This window comes from Caretta caretta, chromosome 6 (genome assembly GCF_965140235.1).
Source record: "Caretta caretta isolate rCarCar2 chromosome 6, rCarCar1.hap1, whole genome shotgun sequence".
Taxonomy (NCBI): domain Eukaryota; kingdom Metazoa; phylum Chordata; order Testudines; family Cheloniidae; genus Caretta; species Caretta caretta.
The window spans coordinates 39,092,077-39,114,235 of NC_134211.1; the positions used below are offsets into that span (position 1 = coordinate 39,092,077).

Consider the following 22,159-nt stretch of genomic DNA (forward strand, 5'->3'; position numbering starts at 1 on the left):
CTCACACTTCAAAACCAACAAATCCTCAGTTGACAAGTATGAAAAGCACCCTCATCGTTCAAAGTAATGATCCAACACACCTTAATGTCCACATTAAAAACAAACCAACCCTGCTTCTCATAGTAGGTTGTTGTTTTTTTAAAAAATTTTATGGTTTAGATTTTTCCTTAAGATTTTTTGATGGCTATGAGGAGTCTGTGTTTGTTGTTCTTCCTGACTCACCTTTTATTTTTCTTCTCTCTCAGTTGCTTGCTCTCTGTATTCATCATTTTGCTGTTACAAGAAATCGAACTGTGTAAGAAGCCTTAAGAAATTTTGTTCTGCTCTTCTGTTCTCCGGAAAGGAATAAAAGATCTGTTATGATACCCAAGTGAGGGAGAATTCCCAGTGGAAAATATGTTCTCTGAAAGCTTGAATTATTCACCTATTGTGCACAACTATTGACAGTGAGAGCTGCATCCCTATTGTTCTTTTCTCTTAAGAGAGTTGTACAAATCTGGCTCATTACGCCTTCATTGTTAAAAGTTCCTTTGTAAAATATAGCTTCATTACATTTGAATGCAGAATTAAAATATTAGCATCCCTCCTTTGCAATATGAAGCCCTCCTCACCCACTCCCCAAGGGGGTTTGGAGGACAACAGCTGTTGAGGCCTCCATGGAAGTGTGGGTCTTGCAGGACTTGTGCTGCACAGGGGTTGGGAAGCAGTGCAGATGCATATGGCCTTCACAAAGATGTCCGAGGCCTCCAGTAGATCTCTCAACAGCCACCCATTTCTGCTCACAGGGAGTTGGGAGAAGGACAGACCATGGTTCCTGACCAAAGATTCAAAACTTGTGGGCCTTCCAGTCCCCTGTATGGAAATAATATGCATGGGAGATGATTTGGGTTTAAAACATGATGTTTTACCATAACTAGACAACCAAATCCCTAGCAATATCTTTCTGTAGGCATGACATATTTGTAAAACTTTGTACAGTTATCCACTCTGTACAAAAAGGATATATTCTCCCCATTTTACCAATGTCCAAAACCTTTTATCTCCTTATTTTACATCTGTTCAGGGACTGCCTTGCTGGTAGTTCTACAGTGGAAGTAGATTTAAAACATTTGGAAACCAGACACAAATTAAACAAAATTAAAAAGAGTTAAACATGATAGCATGTGTCTGAACAAAAGAGTATGATGAAACACACTAGATCAGTTACAGAGACTTCTTCATATTAAGTGAGAGATCAGAAAGCATTATGCCTCAAACATGCCAATTTTCTCGGCAGTCTAGCTTTTCAAGTTTTGATGTTTTAATAATAAATCACTGAACATTATGACTTTTTGTTTAAAAAGTGTTTTCATTTTAATGGATTTAGTTAATAACATCAAATGAATGGTACAAAATTGTGTCCTTATTCACATTTCCATACATTGTATTATGGACCACCTGAAAATCTGGACTAAAAATGCATAAGGTGTCTTAGTCCTAACCTAATTTTTGCTATATGTAGAGGAGATATACAGAAACATGCATTTGTTAACAATGACATGTTAACATTAACTTCAACAGTAAGATATGTTAAGGTGTGCATTGTATAATAATGCACAGGTGTGTGATACGGGGTGAAACCAAATGTCAAGTGCTACCAACAAAAATCAGAAGTGATTGCACACTGACATCTTGTGATGATATTTTTAGCTTGTTTTGTTTTACATTTGCTTTAAATATTTAATATTTAAAATATATTTTCCCTACAGAAAGCATTTACTGGAAGACAGACTGGAAGATTTTCCTTTTCTAAAAGTATATCATTTAAACAATATATTAAATATGACAGAGGTGATAAGAATCTAGAGGCCCTAAAGCCCGTAGAGGTTTTCAGAGACAATTTTTCAACCCAACGGTTTCACTGATTTTCACTAGCAAAACTTTGGAAGTAGCAGCTTGGAGAGCACCCTGCCTTTACAGAAATACTATGCTTTAATTAAAACAAAAACAATAGAGAGGGGGATGCCATACTGGTTGGGGGAGGAATGGGAACAATTAAAACCTAAATAATTTACCATGGATTTGATTTCATTAGTTTCTCTACTTGCTAACTAACGAAATGTCTATATAGGGGTTTGTTTCTTCCTAGTGCATCTTCTCTTCCAATTTGTTCCTGCAGTCACGTAAATGCTTGAATTTTCACTGGCAACAGAAGTTAAAGGACTTGGACCCTACTGCAGGATCAAGGAGGAAAGGACATTGGGGTGTGGGTGCAGAATTAACTCTTACCCACCAGTTATCTGAAATTGCCACACAACAAAACAAAGCAAGATATTTGTGCAAAAAAAGTAATTTGTACATGGACATTTCTTCTAAATTTGCTTCAGTATGAAAATCCCTCTTCAATTCCCATTGACTAAGTTTTATTTCGCCTGAATGGTCCTTCACATTCCTAAGAGTCCCACATTTTTAATTCATCCTAGCTTGATGGCCTAGTAACCCAACCACCATCTTTCTAGCCAAGGACAGGATGACATGGAGCTCCTTTATATTGCTCTTTAATAGTCTGGAGTGGTCGCTTTTGAGCAATGCAGGGTGCTTCCTATCTTCTATAGGCAGATTGCTTTGTCAACTGGCCTTGGGAATGAAACAGAGCTGGAACTGAAGCCAGGTCTCCCTCCATGGCAATGCAGAGCACTGCGAATGACTGGCCATCCCTTTTTCTTTTCAATGTACCTGCTTTTATGAAAAGACCAGCTTCTCCATAAACCACTGCTTAGTTTCCAATAGTCTGAGGGCTTAGTCTGGGGCTTGGGCTGAAATGACTGGTTTCTTAAAACTTCCATTCAGGCTCCTACAGGAAGCATAAAGTAGAAACATATAAAATTAAAAATGTAGAAATGTCTTCCATTTGTTTTTTTCATGGGTGTATTAGGAAGGCACCTGTGGCTAACAAGTTCTGACTAGTACTTTGCTGTATAACCAAAGAGCCAACCATATTGTTCGCTCAATCTATGTTATCATGCTTTTATTTTTAAATGATAGATTAATGAATATTCTAGGTAAATGTCTATATAGTTTAGTGTTCATATTTAAATTAACAGATTTTAAATGAATACTATTCATGTTTGTAACATTGCTGATTGGTACCACCTCATTAGTTTAATTACAAAATCGGGGGGGAGATGAAGCAGTTCATTCCAGATTCAGTACTGCATGAGAGAAATATAGCAGCTCTCCTACCCTATCACACCTCAACTCCCTCCTTTTCACTGAAAGAGCAAATTACCTGCATGATGCTTCTTAACATTCTACACCTCCTAAGTCAAAATCCATACTGCTCCCTGTGATTATAGTATGCATAGCAGTAACACAACGCACCTCATGCCATGGTAATAAACTGCCTTTTTAAAGCAGGTACAGTGTGAAGAAGCTTTAACGTACACAAGGGGCATTTACTGACTTCCATTGTTCAGTCAGTCTGTTCATACTAATGTGGGTAGAACCTTAAGGAGAATTATTGCTTTTAACAAGATGAAACCTTTGGAAACATGGCAAACATCCAACTTAACAAGGATCTAACTCTATCAGTTAAAATGACAAACATTTTGATTTTTGAAACCCTAATTTGATTAATCAAGAGGATATAATTTCATTTTCATATCTCTTCATTATATTCTTTACAATTCTAAGGTCTACTGAATATATTAGCAGCTAAATAGGACCAAAACAGAAAACTGGAAAACAAACCACATTGTATACAAGCATGTCCTATTTGGCCAATGAATGGTGCACCCTGTTTCCTGGTTGAAATTAAGGCACTAAGTGGCAGTTAAAGGATAAAAGAATTAAAAAACAAAACAAAAAAACATTATCTGAGGAAAGAATGACATGTCTATTTCTTTTGGGCCCCAGCACATATACGGTTTGAATGACTGAAAGTAAGGCATTCTGTTGGCAAACTTAAAGAAAATGTTCTCCTGTTTTGAGCCTATTACATTCGTTGTCTGAGTGGGACTAGTGGCACTACTAACTGTTAAGAAACTGGATGGGAGGGATGCTACAAAAGTATGTCTGAAGATCTAAAAGGCACCAAAAAGAGAATAACTCTGCCACTGCCAGTTCTAAAAACAACTATGTAAGCTGTGTTTAACACTGCATATAGTCTATTCACAATCATAAATCTTTGTTGACCAGAAAATAAAGTGTAGTAGCTTTTCATTTAAACTCTCAGTTAATCAGGGGCTAGTTTAGTAAGAAATTTATTTTCACGTATGAGAAAATAACTGCAGTGTCTAACACAACTACACTTAAAGCAAAACTAGTCTATTATGCATTATTCTGGTTAACACTGAAGAAAACCTGTATAAACAAAAAGGGTTACCTCAAGATATATAGTTTACAATATGAAATCAACATATAAATGAATAAGATTTACTGAAAACAATGTAAAGTGTATTACAAAGATACATGAAACAACTTTAACCACAATATTTTCTCTGTGAAAAATACAACTATCAGTGAGATAAAATGTACAATTGAATTTTTTTTCCAAAAGAAAAAACAAAAAATACAGTATAAAGGAAAATATTTTTCTTCAAAACAGGGAAAATAGTTAAGGTCATTGTCTTTCATTACAATATAATTTGACACAAAAAGCAGTCATAGGATTGCACCAACTCCATGTTCAGTCTCCTGAACATGATAATAGTAAAAGGAGTCCATAAAGCATAATGACATTTCTGAATTTTATGATGGCAATATTTGTATACAGAATTTGATGTCACACCAGCTCTGTTTACAAAATGCATAATACTCTAAATTTCATGGCCAGACAGAAATGCAAATATTAGTTTACCCCAGCCCTGACTCTTTTTGGTGTTCACCAGAGTCGGAAATAGCCATAGTATTTTAAGTGTTATTATCTCTATAGCAGTAAAGAAAAAATTATACTTAGTGCATGCTTTATCATTTGTCAAAAACATTTCTGAAAATAAAACTAAGTTACCCAATAGTTTACAAAATAGAAAAATCATTATTCAGGTTAAAATGTGGTGATGTTTATGTTTACATCCATCTCTAAAAGACTCATTTTCTTGGCAGCATCACTTTTCCTTAGTAGGAGCCAAAGTACAAAGTTCCATAAGAGAAATAAAATGCCTATGAATAAGAACGTAGTCTGGTATTGTAAGAGAATCAGAGCCTTTCTCTGAGCTTTCTTTTCCATCAGGTTAGTGCTGTAGAAAAAATGTGAGATTCTGAAGAAAGTTTGTTATGAACACTTCTGCTGAACATGATTCAAAAGTTCACCAAACTTTTCAAAAAGATCCTCCACCCATTTTATATTTTTCATGCACAGCTGAACAATCTCCTCCTGTCCTAGATCTGCGCTCTTTTTCTGAACAGAAGAAATCTATTTAAGAGAGAGAAAAAAAACATATTAGCCTGCCTCTGTTACTCATTTAAAATGTAGCATGCAGCTCTTAAACCCTCCCTTGATCCCTATGCTAATGTATGCAAAGTGGCAGGAATTCTTAGCCAAGCTTTATTTGTCCAGGGCCGTCTATTAAGTCTAAACTATTATATATTCCCCCCAAAAATGTGTTAAAAACCAGTTAAAAATACTCTAGTGTACATAACATAAACACATCTATAAAAGAGGCAGGATATCAATAGTTAAGTCCTCACCAACCCTTGCATCCTTATTGTCCAGGGTTTCATGAACCATCAGAATTGAGTTCCACTTCTCTTGCTGCAGACCCAATCTAGTGCAAGCCTGACTTCCTTCCATGCTCCCTTCGTACTATGCTTTTTTCCCTCCCTCTCTCCCTTTTACCTTGTTACAAGATAGAAATACTATGAGCATTAGGCAGCTACTCTCAGAGGTCCCCACAGTGCTGCTGAATAGTGGGCTTGCAGAACTGAGTGGTGAGTTATTAGTGTGTTTGGAGGTGGAACCAAGGCTGTACATGGCCTGGGCGCGTATGAGAGTGTGTGCATGTGTGTAAGGAACTCAGTGCATTTGCATCCAGGCACTGGCACCTAAGGGCTCTATTGGTAGTTGTGGCCTCTGTTCACTGAGGAAGAAATATCATAGGGAAATCTTGATATGCCAATGCCTTATGCAGAGGCAATAGGCTACCTCTTATCCCCAACTCTCAGCACAACCACAGACACCCCAATCTCAGGCTCTCCTTTCCCCGCCTCAAAGACTTTTGCCTCCAGATCCCCCACGTCTGCTAAAACACCCTGCGATCCCAAAGTCCCATACAGTCTATCTTCCAGCATCCCTATTCAAACCTCGTGGGCCTCTCAAGGTGCCTCTCATCCACAGAGCACAATCCTCATGCCTCTGGCTACCTAGCCTACCTCACCAAGGGTTTGTGAACAGCACAGGTGGCGAGTCATGTCATAAAAGAGAAACAGCTGCTGGTCTGAGCAGTTTTGTCACTTAATCTTGATGAAACTCAATCAGGTCAATAAGCATATGTGTTTAATTAAAAAAAAAAAAAGCCTTATGTCCAAAATGTTATCAGAGTTGTGTGTATGTGAGGATGCAAAGCGTGTATGTTGGCGAGACAGAGTGAGAGAGGAATCTGGAGTCTGTGGGGACTGTGACTGTTTAGTTAGAGGGATTGAAGAACTGGGAGAAAAATAGAATATTTTTAAAAATTGGTGTTTTTAAATGTTTCTTCTATTAAGGTTAATATTCTACTAAAGAAGTTACATAGAAAATCCAGTTGTCCGAGGAAGAGTTACTGTCCCAAATATACAAATTAATTTCAATTTACTAAAATTCAAAAGAGAAAATTTTAATCAAGTTATATACTAATGCCAACACAGGCTTAACTGCGGAGTCACTTCCATAGTATTCTCTATTTTAACACATCGCCTCGTGCAGAATAGAAAATGATCACCCACTAATGTCAGCTGATGATTACTTTGTATTGGCTGGAAAAAGTTTCTAACAGTTCCAATAGAATCATTACTTCGGTTGGGTTAAAATCAGAAACACATTTAGCTGCCTTATACTGATGTTTTTAAAATGCTGTTATATACAGATAATTTAACTTTCTGCACTACTACTTAATTAATCTAATAATAATGCCACATATAAGAAGCAGAACAATACTCACCTCCTCTTTACACGTCAGATATATGTGGTATTTGTAATGATGGAGTGAGTGATACAAAGAGTACAACTGTATTTTTTCTGGATCTACAGTAAACTCCTGCAGAGAAAATAGTTATTTTTAGGCAAATTAATGATATTTGTTCCAAGATAGACTTCTTATTACCAAATGGATCATGTCAATTTTAGCAATTCAGAAATAAAAGGTAACTATCATCATGTCTGAAATGGCATCAAGACATATGTGACACCAAAATTAGTATACCCTTACCCACTTTGTTTCTCATGTAAATTTAATGTCTTCTTCAAAGCTGGGTTTAATAGTTCTTTCCACCACTCTGAATATATGGAAGGTGTGTTAGCTTGCCATTTTTCAAGTATTACTGACATCTCTAAAAATAGCAAAAGATATAGCTCTTCTTGGTGTTCACTTAATCTATCAAATTCTGTATAGATTTTTGGAGAAGGGCAGATCTTAGGAACTGTGGAAAGAGCTTGCATATATTGCTGCGATAGTTTTTTCTTTCCAAAAAGTACAAAAATATGTGGAATATATTCACTGGTTGGTGGCACCTCCTGCATTTACTGATGTTAGCTAAACTTGCTTTAGGTATGTCTGCCAGCATCCTGTAAAATCTAGTTAAGACTGTTCTTAGCCACAAATATGAGTTGTATGTATTTCTCTAATATTTCTTTTCAATATTCTTTTTAACAATAAGGTATAAAACAACTTCTGTCACTGGAGATAAATGAGAAGCTACAACAAAGAATTAATTTGTTTATATGCCTGCCCTATGAGGTGCCTTATGATCAAATTAAAGTTTCTCCAGTGGAAATATTTATTTGTCCATGTAGTAACAGCTATTGTACAGTTTACAGTAGAAAACTACATTAACTTTAAGTAAATGTTAATATTAGAGGCTAAACTGCCACAAGCAGCATGTAGGGGCAACATATTGTGCTCTGCTAGAAGCTGTCCTGTATTCCTCCTTGGCAATGGTGGGGAGAGATGAGGGGCGGGGGTGGGGGAATGTACCCTGAACCAGACCTAAACGTGGTCTAACATGTGCCTGCTAGTACATATGTGCTGCCTGTTACACTATGGAGATGGGAGGGCCATCATCTAAGGCTGAGCCCATTCCCTCCTCCTGCCTGTGCAAGAGGGGTAGCAGCAGCACCAAGGAGACTGTTTCCTCCTGCTACCTGTGATGTGAGCAGATTGCACAGGGGAGTAAGAGGTTGCCTTATACTTCCTTAATTCCTTGCTTAGGCATACAGGACAGGCCATGTTGGGTATGTCTACACAGGAATAAAAGATCAGTGGCACAGCTGCAGCTGGCCCAGGTCAGTTGACTTGGGCTTGTGGGACTCAAGCTGAGGGACTAAAAATTGCAGACTCCCTGAGCTCGGGCTCCAGCCCAAGCCCAGAACATCTACATAGCAATTTTTCAGCCCCAAAGCCGAGCCCTGTGTCAGCTGATCTGGGCCAACTGCGGGTTTTTGATCTCTATGTTGACGTACCCAATGTGGCCCTAAATACATTATTTACATACGCACATGATTCCATTCAAGAATTGTTGTGTGGAATATTATTTTAATATGTGCACCACATTTTGCTTACCTATTTGGAATAAACTACGTAGAGTTGCCAACTTTCTAACTGCAGAAAACTGAACACCCTTGCCCTGCCCCCTGCCCTGAACCCCGACCCCTTCTCCAAGGCCCCACCCCATTCACTCCATTCCCCTCCCCCCCGGGGTTGCTCGCTCTCCCCCACCCTCACTCACTTGCTCACTCATTTTCACTGAGCTGGGGCAAGGGTTTGGGGAGCAGGAGGAGGTGATGGGTCCAGCTGGGAGTGCTGGCTTTGGGGTGGGGCTGGGGATGAGGGGTTTTGGGTGGGGTGGGCTCCAGGCTAAGGTAAGGGGCTGGGCTGTGGGAGGGAGTACAGGCTGTGGACTGAGGGTGTGGGCTCCAGGGTGGAAGAAATGAGGGGTTCAGGGTGTGGGAGAAGGCTCGAGGCTGGAGCAGGGGGTGTGGGTGAGGGCTCGGCTGGGGATGTGGGCTTTGGGGTGGGGCTAGGGCCAAGGAATTCAGAATGCAGGAGGGGGCTCAGGGCTGGGGCAGGGGATTGGGGTGCAGGAGAGGGTTTAGGGTGCAAGCTCCGGGTGGTGCTTACCTCCGGTGGCTACCGGGAAGCGGCGACATGTCTCTCCGACTCTTAGGTGGAGGAGCGGCCAGGGGGCTCCGTGCTGCTCCCACCTGCAGGAACAGCCCCCGCAACTCCCACTGGCCGGGAACCACAGCCAATGGAAGCTGTGGAGCCAGTGCTCAGGGTGGGGGCAGCATGCGGAACCCCTGTGGCCACCCTACCCCTAGGAGCTGGAGGGACATGCTGTGAGCCACCCAGAGCCGGGTAAGGAGCTTGCCAGCCCTGCACCAACTGGACTTTTAATGACCCAGTCAGCAGTGCTGACCACAGCTCCCAGGGTCCATTTTTGATCAGCTGTTCTGATCAAAAACTGGACACCTGGCAACCCTATATCTATAATGGTTTAATGATAAAAGGAAACAGGCCACCAAGACAAGTGATTTAATATGCTGTAGATTTCAAACAAATCATTATTTTTAAAATTACTTAATTAAAATGTTTAAAATTTTATCTTTTTTATATATTTGCCAAAAAAAACTAATTACCAACAAAATGCAATCCTTTAAAGTATTTTTTTTTAATCTATCATGTTAGAAATAAGATGGAAGCAGTGATGAATCTTCTAAACACTTACGTGTGCTAACTTAGTGGTTGATTTGGAAGTCCTCAGTGTTTTCTTGTTGTAAGCTTTACCATTCATTCTGATTTTAGAAAGAGCAGCTCCTCCACTTTTTGTTTTAGAATCGCGAGTGATTACTGTCAGTTCAGGAAAGTTTTCCAAAGCACTCTTAAACAGAGCATAAAAGCAAAAAGGATTCTGAATTATGCAAAAATTCCACCAAAAGAGAACTTCTCAATCAATCAGATTGCTGGAAAACTGACCATTATTTTCAGAGAAGTTAAAATATTGAAAGCAACCAATCATAAAATATTTTACATACAAATCTAAAAGCCTCACTCAGTCAATCAGCAATGAGACAGCAATATATGAACACACAGAAAAGTGACTTTTTTTGACTGGCTTTAAAAGTAACATCTCAAGGGACTCAGGCCTTTTCATATATCACAGCTGTCATCTTTGGTTCCTCCATTAAAAAAACAAACTAGCCAGGAATCCAGCAGGCAGTTTTGATTGTTTACAATTCTTTATTTTACTTTGCATTCTATCGCTCCTTCCATCCAAGAATCTGTAAGTGCTTTAAAAATATCAATAAATTAAGCCTCCATACACCTATGAAGTAGGGAAGCATTATCATCTTAATTTTACAGATGGGTCACAGAGAAGTTTTACAGCAACCCACCTCAGTCTATAAGAGCCAAGAATAAAACCCAGACTTCTGATGGTTAGTCCTGTACTTTAGCTATCAGACTACTGACTATTTTCTCTACACTGCTCAGAAAGGAAAACACACCCAATCTCATTAACAAATTTGTTATCCAACAATAGTCGGGAATATTTCAAAAATAAACTTTTCTGTTTTTATACCATTACAGGAGGATAAATTTGCATTGTAATTATAATTAGTGCATTATAATATAGGTACTTTGAATTAACAGAGTTAAATTCTCCATTTGCCCCCAAAATATGAGATAGTCTCACAGTTTGAATACTGCAAATGTTTTAAGATGTGGGAACCCTATTTATTTTAAATTGAAAACCTCAACAAAGACTGTCTTTGTTTAACTCCCCTCCACATCTGCATGCAAAAATTTGAACTTTGACATCAGTTCAAAAATTTAATACAATTTTGAGCACTTACAATTAAGAAAGTTTTAAATGAATACGTTGCTTAGTCAGAGGGTGCACATGAATGAAAAATAAGTCACAGAGGAAGACAAACACAAAGCACTGTCTGTTACTAGAAAATTGGAATGGGGATCGGGGGAGGTCAGTAAAGAGCAAGCCCTTAAAAATTTTAAGATTAAAGAAGGAAATGATAGTAGCTAGATAGCCAAAGGGGTCTAAGATATCCTCTAAAGTATCGAACCCCCCTCTAGCCCTTCTCATCGGTCTATTCCTTGACCTAAACTTCTTTAAATGAAAATAAAAAAGACCCTGAAAATCCTAATTAAGATTTAGAGGTGCCTTCTTCTTTCCCCTCCTTCCCAAAGGAGCATCTGAAGCAGCCCTAATTGCTGACACCCAACTAAATTCATATGTTCCCATATTTTCTTCAGACAGATTTTATTAATCATAAAATTTGATTTCCAGGTGAAGTAGTGAGCTACATCCACCATAAAAAAACCCTGAACTCTCTTCAAGGTATAGAAATAATGTATTGCTGTGGCATACTGTTTTGTTTTGATTTCTTTTTTTAAATGAGGATCTGTCCATCCCATTTTATACAGGGGCACCAAAAAGCTGTAGAACAGTAGTGACTTTTGGGCACTCTTAATCGGAGTTAGTTAAACTACTGACTCAGAGGTGAATGGCAATTATATGTAGCAGTTTTCTCATCGGCCTTTCAGTTCCCCTTTTTATAACATGCTTTAGAAGGTCTCGGTCATCCAATTCCCAGAACAAACAGAACAAAACTCCTACAATTAATTAATTCCCTTGATAGCGGAATGCAAAGGATTGTATGAATAGAGATACTCAACTGTCCTTTAAGTTCAGACAGTGGTAGCTCTAGAACAAAACCTCAAGTGAAGCATAGTAACTCTCCTTAGCTGCATGTGTTCTCGTTAATTAAGAATGTTTTTGAAAGTATCCCTCAGGCCCCTGTTGTTGTAGTATTGCCAATACCACATGTTCAAAAACCATGAGTGAGGCCCAAAAAAATACATGCAATTGGCATAAAATTCCACACAATTTTTAAAAATATCATCTTTTTAAAGTTGCCTTCTGATGTATTTTAGGATTCATGTTTTCAAACTTTTCTCTAGAAACACAAGGACTAGAAACGGTCTCATGCAATCACATGAATCCAGGAGCTGGAGTTTTATGAAAAGTATCAAATATTGCAAGACTTGCGATGAAATCATGACAGCTGGCAACACTGCAGCTGGCTCCAAAAAATGCAAGCTCCCTCCCCGAAATGTTGCTGCTGCTTTAGTGGGAGCATGTGACAGGAATGAGTACAGCATGCTTTGGATTCCTGAAACATCTACCCTAACACGGAATCTTCATCTAGAAGTTGGAATCACTGCAGTGTTAAAATTAACATTTAAGCCTTATCTATACCAGAAAATTATACTGATTTTAATAGTAAACTGGCTTATAATTAAATTGGTGCAACCCCTAGTGCAAGCACTCTTATTTTGGTTTAAGAGAGCCTTAAGGCCAATAAGGAGAGGGGATTAGAGAAACTAAGTTAAAAGAGGTTCAGTAACTTGACCAAGGACATGCAGTAAGTGAAGAGCCAGGATTAAAATTTAGAGGTCCCAGCTCCCAGCCCAGTACTCGTTCCTCTAGATCACTTGCTGGTATAGCTATATGCTGGCAGACCCCCTTAGTGGGGACACAGCATAAACCAACAAAAGGAATTCAGCTGGTGTACAGCTACATTACCTCCCCGAATGACACTGCTATGCCAAAAGAAGCACTTTTCTGCTGGCACATCTACACCAGGAGTTTTGTCAGTATACCTTTGTCAGCAAGGGTATGTGATTTTTTCACACCCTTAGCTGACATAGCTATGCTGGCAAAGCTTTGGAGAGTAGGCTGAGCCTTAGTTAATTTCATGGGGAAAGAATACCTACAGTTCATCTTCAGAGAAGTGTTTGGATGTATAGAATTTCACATGAAAGATGTGATGTCAATATATTTGCAACAAATGGCACTGGATGTCATCATTCTGCTATAGATACAGCTATAGATCTCCAGCAAAGCATGAGATCTTATCTGAGACACACACTAACTAAATGGTGGTGTATTTTATTTTTATTTAACTTCCGTTTTGCATTATGTGTTAAATGAATAACACCTTGTTGCAAAAATGTAGAATTATTTTAACAAATCATTTTTAAAAGTTCCATTGTATTACGTAATATCTTACTGTCATCCAGAGAGAATATATTCTTTTAATTGATTATATTTCTTTACTGGCATAAATTACTACATTGTTCAGGGAAATGTGACTATAACAAATTACAGGGAAGAATTCAGCATACCGTTGGACTTACTGCTGCAAGAAATTAAGGGGTTAAAATGTTCAAATTAAAACTAATGGTGCCTTATATAGTCTACAGATGATAAGATGAACTTTTTAATAAACAGTTACAGAATTCAAGGACTCTCCTATCCAGACTCCTACAGTTTCCAGGCACCTGGTTCTGTATCCCTGAAAACAAAATGTGCTTAATTAGTGTTTTACACAGATCAGTTACTTTTCCCTTAGTAACAATCTCAGGAGGAAACTAAAAATCCATGTGCAAAAGAGACAGTTGCATTTTGGTACTAGTCAGCTCAAGGGAACAAAATGTAGACTAGTCATAGCAGCAGCCTTCAAGTTAAGAAAAATGACCCCAGCTGATTGTTTTTTCCTCCGTGAGTTTAATTTTCTACCTGTTATAGAATTCTCTGTAGAGTTTCAGTGCATTCTGAGAATTTCTGTCTTATGCCAGGAAGTCCTGCCTCATCCGTTACTGGCTCAATGTTATTGTCTATTCCTATGGAGTAGAACAGACTTCAAACAGGAACACTGACCCAAAACAGGACTAGTTTTGAATTGGAAGGAGGAGGAGGAAAATACTAGTCATTTCCATGTTCTGATGGGTCAAGGGGACAAGCTATAAATCAGACTTGCTCAGTGGAGAGAGCCAGACGACTCTGAATAGTGAGTACTTTACAGAAAATGAAACTTCCAAGAAATGAAGCACAACTGATGTTAACTAACAATGCTATTCTGAACAACATTTGTAATAAGTCTAATCTATTTCCAAATATGTACACTAGTGAGTTGCATCTAAAAGACTGAGAGTTAATTTACAGATATGAAACTAACATAGAAACAATAGTTTAATTTTGTTTACAGAAATAAGATTATAACCAGATAGTGTGGGATTTTATAGCTGTTAGAACTGTGCAGAAAAGTGTATAGACAAAGCTGCTGATTTGACCATTGATTGGTGATTTTACTGGATGATTTGTTTGCAATTCTACACTGAAATATCCCATACTATCCCTTTCAGTTTTAATTAATAGAATATATCATTACTATACACAGTTACCAGTACAGAGTATTAAAAAGTATGCAGAAATGAATGGTGCTCATGAGTAACCAACTTTACCATCTTTTTCTTGTTGGTTGCCTAGTCTGAATCTCTTACATCTGAACTCCTTATTTTTATCAACATTATTATAGAAACAGGCTTTCTTGTTCTAAATAATGGATTAAACTGGATTTTAAAAGTATGTAACCTATTTGGTATCAAACCAGTAAAGATGTTCATGGTAGGAAATTAGCCTGTCATTACTACAAAATTGCTAACACAAACATGATATGGGTTTGTGCTTCTGCACTAGAAATATAGACATACTAACATAACCAGCCATTTTACAAACATATGCCCTGATCCTGCAATCAGATCCACGTGGGCAGATCCCTGGGCTTGCCTGGAGCTCCATTTACTTCCATACAGATCAGACTGTAGGATTAGGCCTACATTATCTGATTTAAGAGACATAATTTATTTTCTTTTATTGTGTGAGAAGCAAGCAAACGCTTCTTTATACAGCTGGAATTTGTAACATGGTATAGTGAGTAAGTGGATATAATTATATATAACTGTGACAATCTTCTGTCTGCTAAAGATGCTTTTCTTCTAATTGGGTGTAATGATCAGCTACAGAAGTATGAGCACAGTGGGAATCAAATTGTCATTATGTCCCTAACTCTCACTGTAAAAACAACAACAATAAAAATGGTGGCTCAGGGTCAGTTAAACAGGCCGTTTGTATCTATTATGAAAAGTATCAGAGAGATTTAGACACCCTCCAGGAGCTTTGCTGTTGCTATAAGGGAGCCACAAAGGGATACTGGGAAGATAGGAGCAGGAACTACCACTTCTACAGGGGACAGCTTTTCAGCAGTGATGAGACAGGGGGAGTAACTAACTCTCCTGCCCCGAAGTCCTAGATTAAAGAGAGGAAAACAGGACTGGTACCTACAGCAAGGCGGATAAAAATCAATTAAAAATATCTGTTTTTTAAAAAAATGTAAATTAAATACATTTCTCTTTTTAAATATAAACCTATTTAAATTAAATCTGAAATTATGATAGCCCATATTAAGGTTTAAACTTAGTAGACTCCATTAAAATAATTTAAATTAAACTAAAAACTGTATTAAGCAGCATATGTTTGATGCGAAAGTTTTAAAGAAAGTCAAACCACTGAACAGGTGCAAGTCACCGCAAAAGTACCTGGAACCAGAGTTTGATGAAGTGATAAATCGACGTTTGTCAGCAATAGCCTCTTCTGCACATGCAGAGTGTATATTTACTTATTTTCAGTTTATTTAACTAGTTCAGTTCAGTGATTGTTATTTCAAGGTTAAGAAACAGATTGGGAGATGAAAAGGTTGAAAAGCTTGTTTTCCTCTTCCAATTGATGAATAAGACTGGGTACGGGAGAATGAGATACCTTAGTTCTAAAGTCTTGACGGACATGGTGACCAGAAACAATTAGTTCAATTCACTAATTACAGATTAGTATTTTATTTTTGATAAATCCATTTTAATTTTCTAATTGTTGTAGGGATAGTTTGACAAAACCATTTTTCCTTATGCAGCCAGCACTTTTATGTTAAAGTATTTTATTTAACTAATAAAAAACAAATTTTAAATGTTGTCTGTGCATTTGTAAAAATTCCAATTTCTCCAAATAAACCTTGACAAAATCAAGAGTAAAAAAAAAAACAAAAACCCAAAACCCCATCATCTAGTAAATAAGACATGCACCATTCTAACATAATAAAAAAGTGAAAACTAAAACTATCTATATAACAGCTTAAATAAAGATGTATAGATATAGCGGATCCTCTTGGTTAGCAAAAAAGAATTATCAAAAGATATCAACATATTTTAATGGTTTCCTACCAATTCAAATCAACCTTTCTTTAGGAAATGGACTGATACAAAACAAGATTAAAAGTGATTATTTAAATCAATCCACCCTCGTCAATAATGCCTTCATCCCTAGAACAGAAAGCCATGATGACACCCACAAAATCAGTTAGGAAATAAACATCCCTTATTATGGCTATCAAGCGATTAAAAAAATTAATCTCAATTAATCGTGCTGTTAAACAATAATAGAATACTATTTTTATAAATATTTTTGGATGTTTTCCACATTTTCAAATATATTGATTTCAATTACAACACAGAATACAAAGTGTACAGTGATCACTTTATATTTATTTTTCTTACAAATATTTGCACTGTAAAAATAAAATAAATAATATTTTTCAATTTACTTAATACAAGTACTGTAGTGCAATCTCTTTATCATGAAAGTTGATCTTACAAATGTAGAATTATGTACAAAAAATAACTGCATTCAAAAATAAAACAATGTAAAAGTTTAGAGTCTACAAGTCCGCTCAGTCCTACTTCTTGTACAATCGCTAAAGACAAACAAGTTTGTTTACATTTGCAGGAGATAATGCTGCCTGCTTCTTGTTTACGTCACCTGAAAATGAGAACAGGCATTCGCATGGCACTCTTGTAGCTGGCATTGCAAGATATTTACATGCCAGATGTGCTAAAGATTCATATGTCCCTTCATGCTTCAACCACCATTCCAGAGGACATGCATCCATGCTGGTGTGGGTTCTGCTCGATAACGATCCAAAGCAGTACAGACCAACACATGTTCATTTTCATCATCTGCGTCAGATGCCACCAGCAGAACACTGATTTTCTTTTTTGGTGGTTCGGGTTCTGTAGTTTCCGCATGGGACTGTTGCTCTTTTAACACTTCTGAAAGTAAGCTCCACACCGTCCCGATCAGATTTTGGAAGGCACTTCAGATATTTAAAATCTTGGGTCTAGAGCTATAGCTATCTTTAGAAATCTCACACTGGTACCTTCTTTGTGTTTTGTCAAATCTGCTGTGAAAGTGTTCTTAAAACTAACATGTGCTGGGTCATCATCCGAGACTGCTATAACATGAAATATATGGCAGAATGCAGATAAAACAGAGAGCAGGAGACATACTGAACTCCTTGAGGGAGAACTGTAACAAGTTTAATTAACGCATTATTTTTTTTAATGAGCGTCATCAGCATGGAAGCATGTCCTCTGGAATGGTGGCCAAAGCATGGAGGGACATACAAATGTTTATCATATCTGGCACGTAAATACCTTGCAATGCAGGCTACAAAAGTGCCATGTGAATATCTGTTCTCACTTTCAGGTGACATTGTAAATAAAAAGCGGGCAGCATTATCTCCTGTAAATGTAAATGTATTTGTTTGTCTTAGTAACTGGCTGAACAAGAATTAGTACTGAGTGGACTTACAGGCTCTGAAGTTTTACATTGTTTTATTTTTGAGTGCAGTTATGTAACAACAACAAACATTTACATTTGTAAGTTGCGCTTTCACGATAAAGAGATTGCATTATGGTACTTGTATGAGCTGAATTGAAAAATACTATTTCTTTTGTTTATCATTACATTACATTACCATTACAGTGGAAATATTTGTAATAAAAATAATATACAGTGAGCACTGTACACTTTGTAGTCTGTGTTGTAACTGAAATCAATATATTTGAAAATGTAGAAAAACATCCAAAAATATTTTGTAAATTTCAATTGGTATTCTACTGTTTAACAGTGTGATTAAAACTGAGATTAATCAAAAGCTCTACCCCTTATTAGCATAAGGGGACAGACATGACACTCATGTTTACCCTTGCTCTCTTCAGACAGACATGTATGCACTCATCCCCAAAGACAGGCAGGTTGTAGGGATGGAATAAATAACTCTCGAAAAAAGAGCTCCAGTCCTGTGGGCAGGAGCAGATTCAAGAAGGTACGGCAGGACAGCCACTGTTTCACTGATGCTGGAAACTGTCTGCTCAGGATTTTATCTCCTTGACTTTCTCTGCTGTCTACTGAGAGGGCTGCTACAGTGCTTCTTTCTTCATAGATTTTGAGGCCAAAAATATGCTTCATCTAGTCTTAGCCCATCCATAACGCAGGTCACTGGATTTCATCTGTTCTGCTGAAGCACCAAGTGTAAGACAGGAAGTGGGACTCTGTCTTACCAGTTCCATCTTAAACACCTGTTGTGATTGGGTTGGGAAGGGAGAGAGACAGGGGAAGAGACAAACCTACTTCCTATGCTTTACCCACAGTGTTTCAAGGAGCTCTTTTAGCAGAAAAGAGAAGCAGCATTGGGACAGTCCTGCTTATAAATAGCAAAGAGGTCAGATCCTGGGTAGCCCGTTTCCAGCAGCAGTAAAATTAGCCTCTTTTCTCTTTGCCACTCCTTTAAAACTTACCCCATCCCTCCTGCCTATTTTGGATGGGTTATGCATAGCTGTTTGGGGCAGGGAGAAGAGTGGGTGGCACTATAGCCTGTCTTGCCCATTGAGACAGAAGTTGTGGGGTGGTAGTACTGGTGTTTCTTGTCCCTGACCAGCCCACAACAATTTACTGTCCACAGTTTCAAAGGGTGAGACACACTGCGATTGTCTGACCCATGCTTAACTTGGGACTGTGGGTAAGAAAGGATGCTTGTCTGTTTCATCTTCCCTGATCCCTCACCTTTGGCTCTAGGGAGCCCTGGTGATGCTCTCTGCACCTCACCACAGCTGAAGAGCTGGAATGCACCATGGGACAGCATCATGGGGCAGAAATACAGGTATCCTTAAAAAAAAAAAAAAATGCTCCACAGGGACAGTAGTTTGATTTTCTGATGAGGAACTTGAGAAGCTTAGAAGAGAAAATGCTTTAAAATGAATATTAAAGCTTGGGAAGTAAAACTGAACTTTTAAGATCTACAGTAGAAACATCTCTACCACAAAATGTTTGCTAAGTGGAATATATTAACACTTAATTCAAAGTATCTCTCAAACCTCATATTCCATTCCCGGTGCAAATTTTGCCATCTCACTGTACACTTGTATATAATTAGTGACTTGCTTAGGACTTTGTTTTAAATAATCTGAAATTTTAAAAGGAAATACCTTGAACGTATGCTCCAAACGTAATTTGGAAAGCAGTCTTTTTCTGTTGTCATTCAGCATGCCATCAATTTTTCTCATATGAGGCAAAAGTAGCTCATCTGAAAGACATGAAAAAATACATAATAGTTAAGTACAGATGTAAGACAATTATTTACATAAAACCTTTATGCCAGATGGGCCACTTTACCCTATTTATTAGCATAAAACAATCAAAGTCCAAAATAATACATTTTGCTCATATACCCTAGCTTTAAATAGGAAAGGAAAATTACTTATTAAGATCTACATGCTAAGATACAGAACTCAATACTTGACTCTAAAACTTGACAAATATGCAAAGGCCACATACATTATAATATCCAGGCCAACAGCTAAATGTAAATCTAACTGTTATTCTGTTCTTTCATTTGTGATTGAAAGTTCAGAAAGGAGACAGACCGGGCAGTGCAGAGAATGAACCTTACAGACAACTTTAAATTGTTCTCTAAATCTCTCCCTGTCATGCAATACAATTTTCAGTTCAGAGACAGGTTCTTCTCAGCTGAAGAATATATACATTATATATACATATATATATATATATATACACACACAGCTTAGCTTGGATTTATTTTAGGTAGGGGTAGTTGCACTGCCTACTAGTAAGATTTCCCGACACTTACCATTATATATAGTTATAAAATTGCACAAGAGATGTTAGAACCTAGGTAGCAAGATAGGTGGTCACGGGTGCTTGAGAAGATTGTTTATTAGCTCTGAATTTGTGGCTCAATCCTGCAGTTTTTACTGCATCAGCAGTCCTATTGCCTTCATTGGGACTACTGACAGAATAGCTGCAGGACTGCGCCCTTCGCGTACAGAGAGAGGGTAGTGTCTCAAACAGGAAATAGCTTTTGAAACATGGATAAACTGAAATTAGCAGCACAGAGCCTCATGTCGCAGCAGCTGTATACTATGTGAAACCCATGCTTTATATCAGTGTCTCAAGTCGAATGCTTTCTGTGTTAAATTTCCAAGAGACAGAACTGACCTGACGTTTGTATGCTACAGTCCACTATAGTGCATAGTTCTAACATGTTGAAATTCAAATTACATGCCCATCAAACAGCAGTTCTCTTGAAGACAACCTGGACATATGTGTGTTCAAACACTAATCTTAAACCCAAACTCCAATTACTGCACAGCTCAGAAATCAGAACTTCATAAAGTAATGAGTATGTCTCTGCATGAAAAACTAGGCACACATTTGAAATGGTTTTTAAATAAAATTAGCATTTGTAAGTCTATTATTGGTGATGGTGATCTTAATTAAAAAAAAAGTTAGGTTCATTAGTGATGCTAACAGGAGAGGGGCCCAATATAACCAGATGACAAGTCCCTCTGGAGTAGTTTAAAGCAATTCGAGTAATACAGTAATATTTTAAACAAAATGTAAAGTTAAAAAATGTCTCCATTAGATTTTAACACCACAGCCATATTAGGGCAGTATGGTAAACTCATTCAGATACATTAGTATTTCACTCAGTCATTTATATTGGTGTTCACTTCTCATGAAAGTCATGATGTGATGAAACTGGAATTTGGAGCAAAGTGGTCAAAGACACTATCGCAGCAAAACTACTACTCTGGCCACTCTACTGTGGAAAAAATACTATTTGCTCTGAACATCTTCCTGTTTAGAACTTTTAGATACAGAGCAAGTACAAACTCAAAACGCTGCCTGATGTGGTACCAAAGTATGCTGAATCTCGGAAAACAGGAATTTGGGGCAACCCGAAACCAATACAAATTACACATACTACATTACTTTCATCAAAAAGTGTAGGTTGAAGTACTGCTGTGAAACAAGAAGATTTTTCACATTTGCTTTATTAATTAAAAAAATGTACGTAGTACACCTTAAAATAAAAAAAACATCATGGGACAAAACAAAGCCAAGCACAAAGAAATTCATGTAAAACACACTGTACCATTGCTCTTCTCCAAGGCTTGCATTGTATCTGGATCTAAGGCAATGCTAACAAGCAGCTCCATATAACTCTTAAAGGTCTCCTTCATAGCTCTTGTGTTCAAAAAGCGGGTGAAAAAGGGAGATGGAGGTACAAGTTCTGAAAAGTAATTGGAATACAATTAATGTTTTCTTCCTCTGATATTCTGAAAATATTTGTATATTAGCATACGTTCCTATTTTGAAATGAAAGGCTTTCATTGTTAAACACAAGCAACCTCTAGTGGTATCCCAAGAGACTACAACACATGTTATTTCTCAACAGAAAAAATGTCAACTTTGCATTTATTAAAACAAGGGAGGTTTATAGTGTATCAGAGAAGCAGGGCAATATTTCTCAGAAAGATGCAGAATTATCTGCATTATCAGCATTTAGATACTCTGGTTATAGGAGCCTTCTAAAACTCTGAGGCAGACAAACATCTGGAGAAAAGGGAGGATGAAATACTCCCATCAAGCAAACTAGACTAAACACCAATTTCCAGTGGCAACTTAGACATTCTCTGAGACCAACTGATTCAGCTGAGTCAAGGGGTAAAACGTTCAAAAACATTGAAGTCACTCAGCATCATAAGTACCACTAAAAGTCAATGTCATGATTTCATGAGCTCATCAAAATACGTACAACCACTTACATTAGCAAACAGATATATGTATAGCTACTGTCACTTTCCAAGATGTTTCAAAAGTTTTGTAGTCAGCCATTTCAATCACACATGTGTTATACAGAAGTCATTAACACTTC

The 22,159-nt window shown here is 37.6% G+C and overlaps 1 protein-coding gene and 1 long non-coding RNA gene across 4 annotated transcripts in view; one reads left to right on the plus strand and one right to left on the minus strand.

The window, feature by feature from the left end:
• Positions 1–1,328: 1,328 nt before the first annotated feature.
• Positions 1,329–22,159, minus strand: part of QSER1 (glutamine and serine rich 1) — an 85,743-nt gene continuing 64,912 nt past the window's right edge. For all 3 annotated transcript variants that reach the window (XM_048852926.2, XM_048852928.2, XM_075129447.1), the window contains 5 exons: positions 21,377–21,514; positions 19,407–19,504; positions 9,898–10,050; positions 7,116–7,211; positions 1,329–5,392 (listed from right to left, as the gene is read on the minus strand). In XM_048852926.2, coding sequence (XP_048708883.1) covers positions 5,252–5,392; positions 7,116–7,211; positions 9,898–10,050; positions 19,407–19,504; positions 21,377–21,514 — 626 coding nt within the window. In that variant the 3' untranslated portion in view covers positions 1,329–5,251. The remainder of the gene's footprint in view (positions 5,393–7,115; positions 7,212–9,897; positions 10,051–19,406; positions 19,505–21,376; positions 21,515–22,159) is intronic.
• Positions 13,761–22,159, plus strand: part of LOC142072514 (uncharacterized) — a 28,068-nt gene continuing 19,669 nt past the window's right edge. The window contains exon 1 of the long non-coding RNA XR_012668913.1: positions 13,761–14,041. This is a non-coding gene — a long non-coding RNA (uncharacterized LOC142072514). The remainder of the gene's footprint in view (positions 14,042–22,159) is intronic.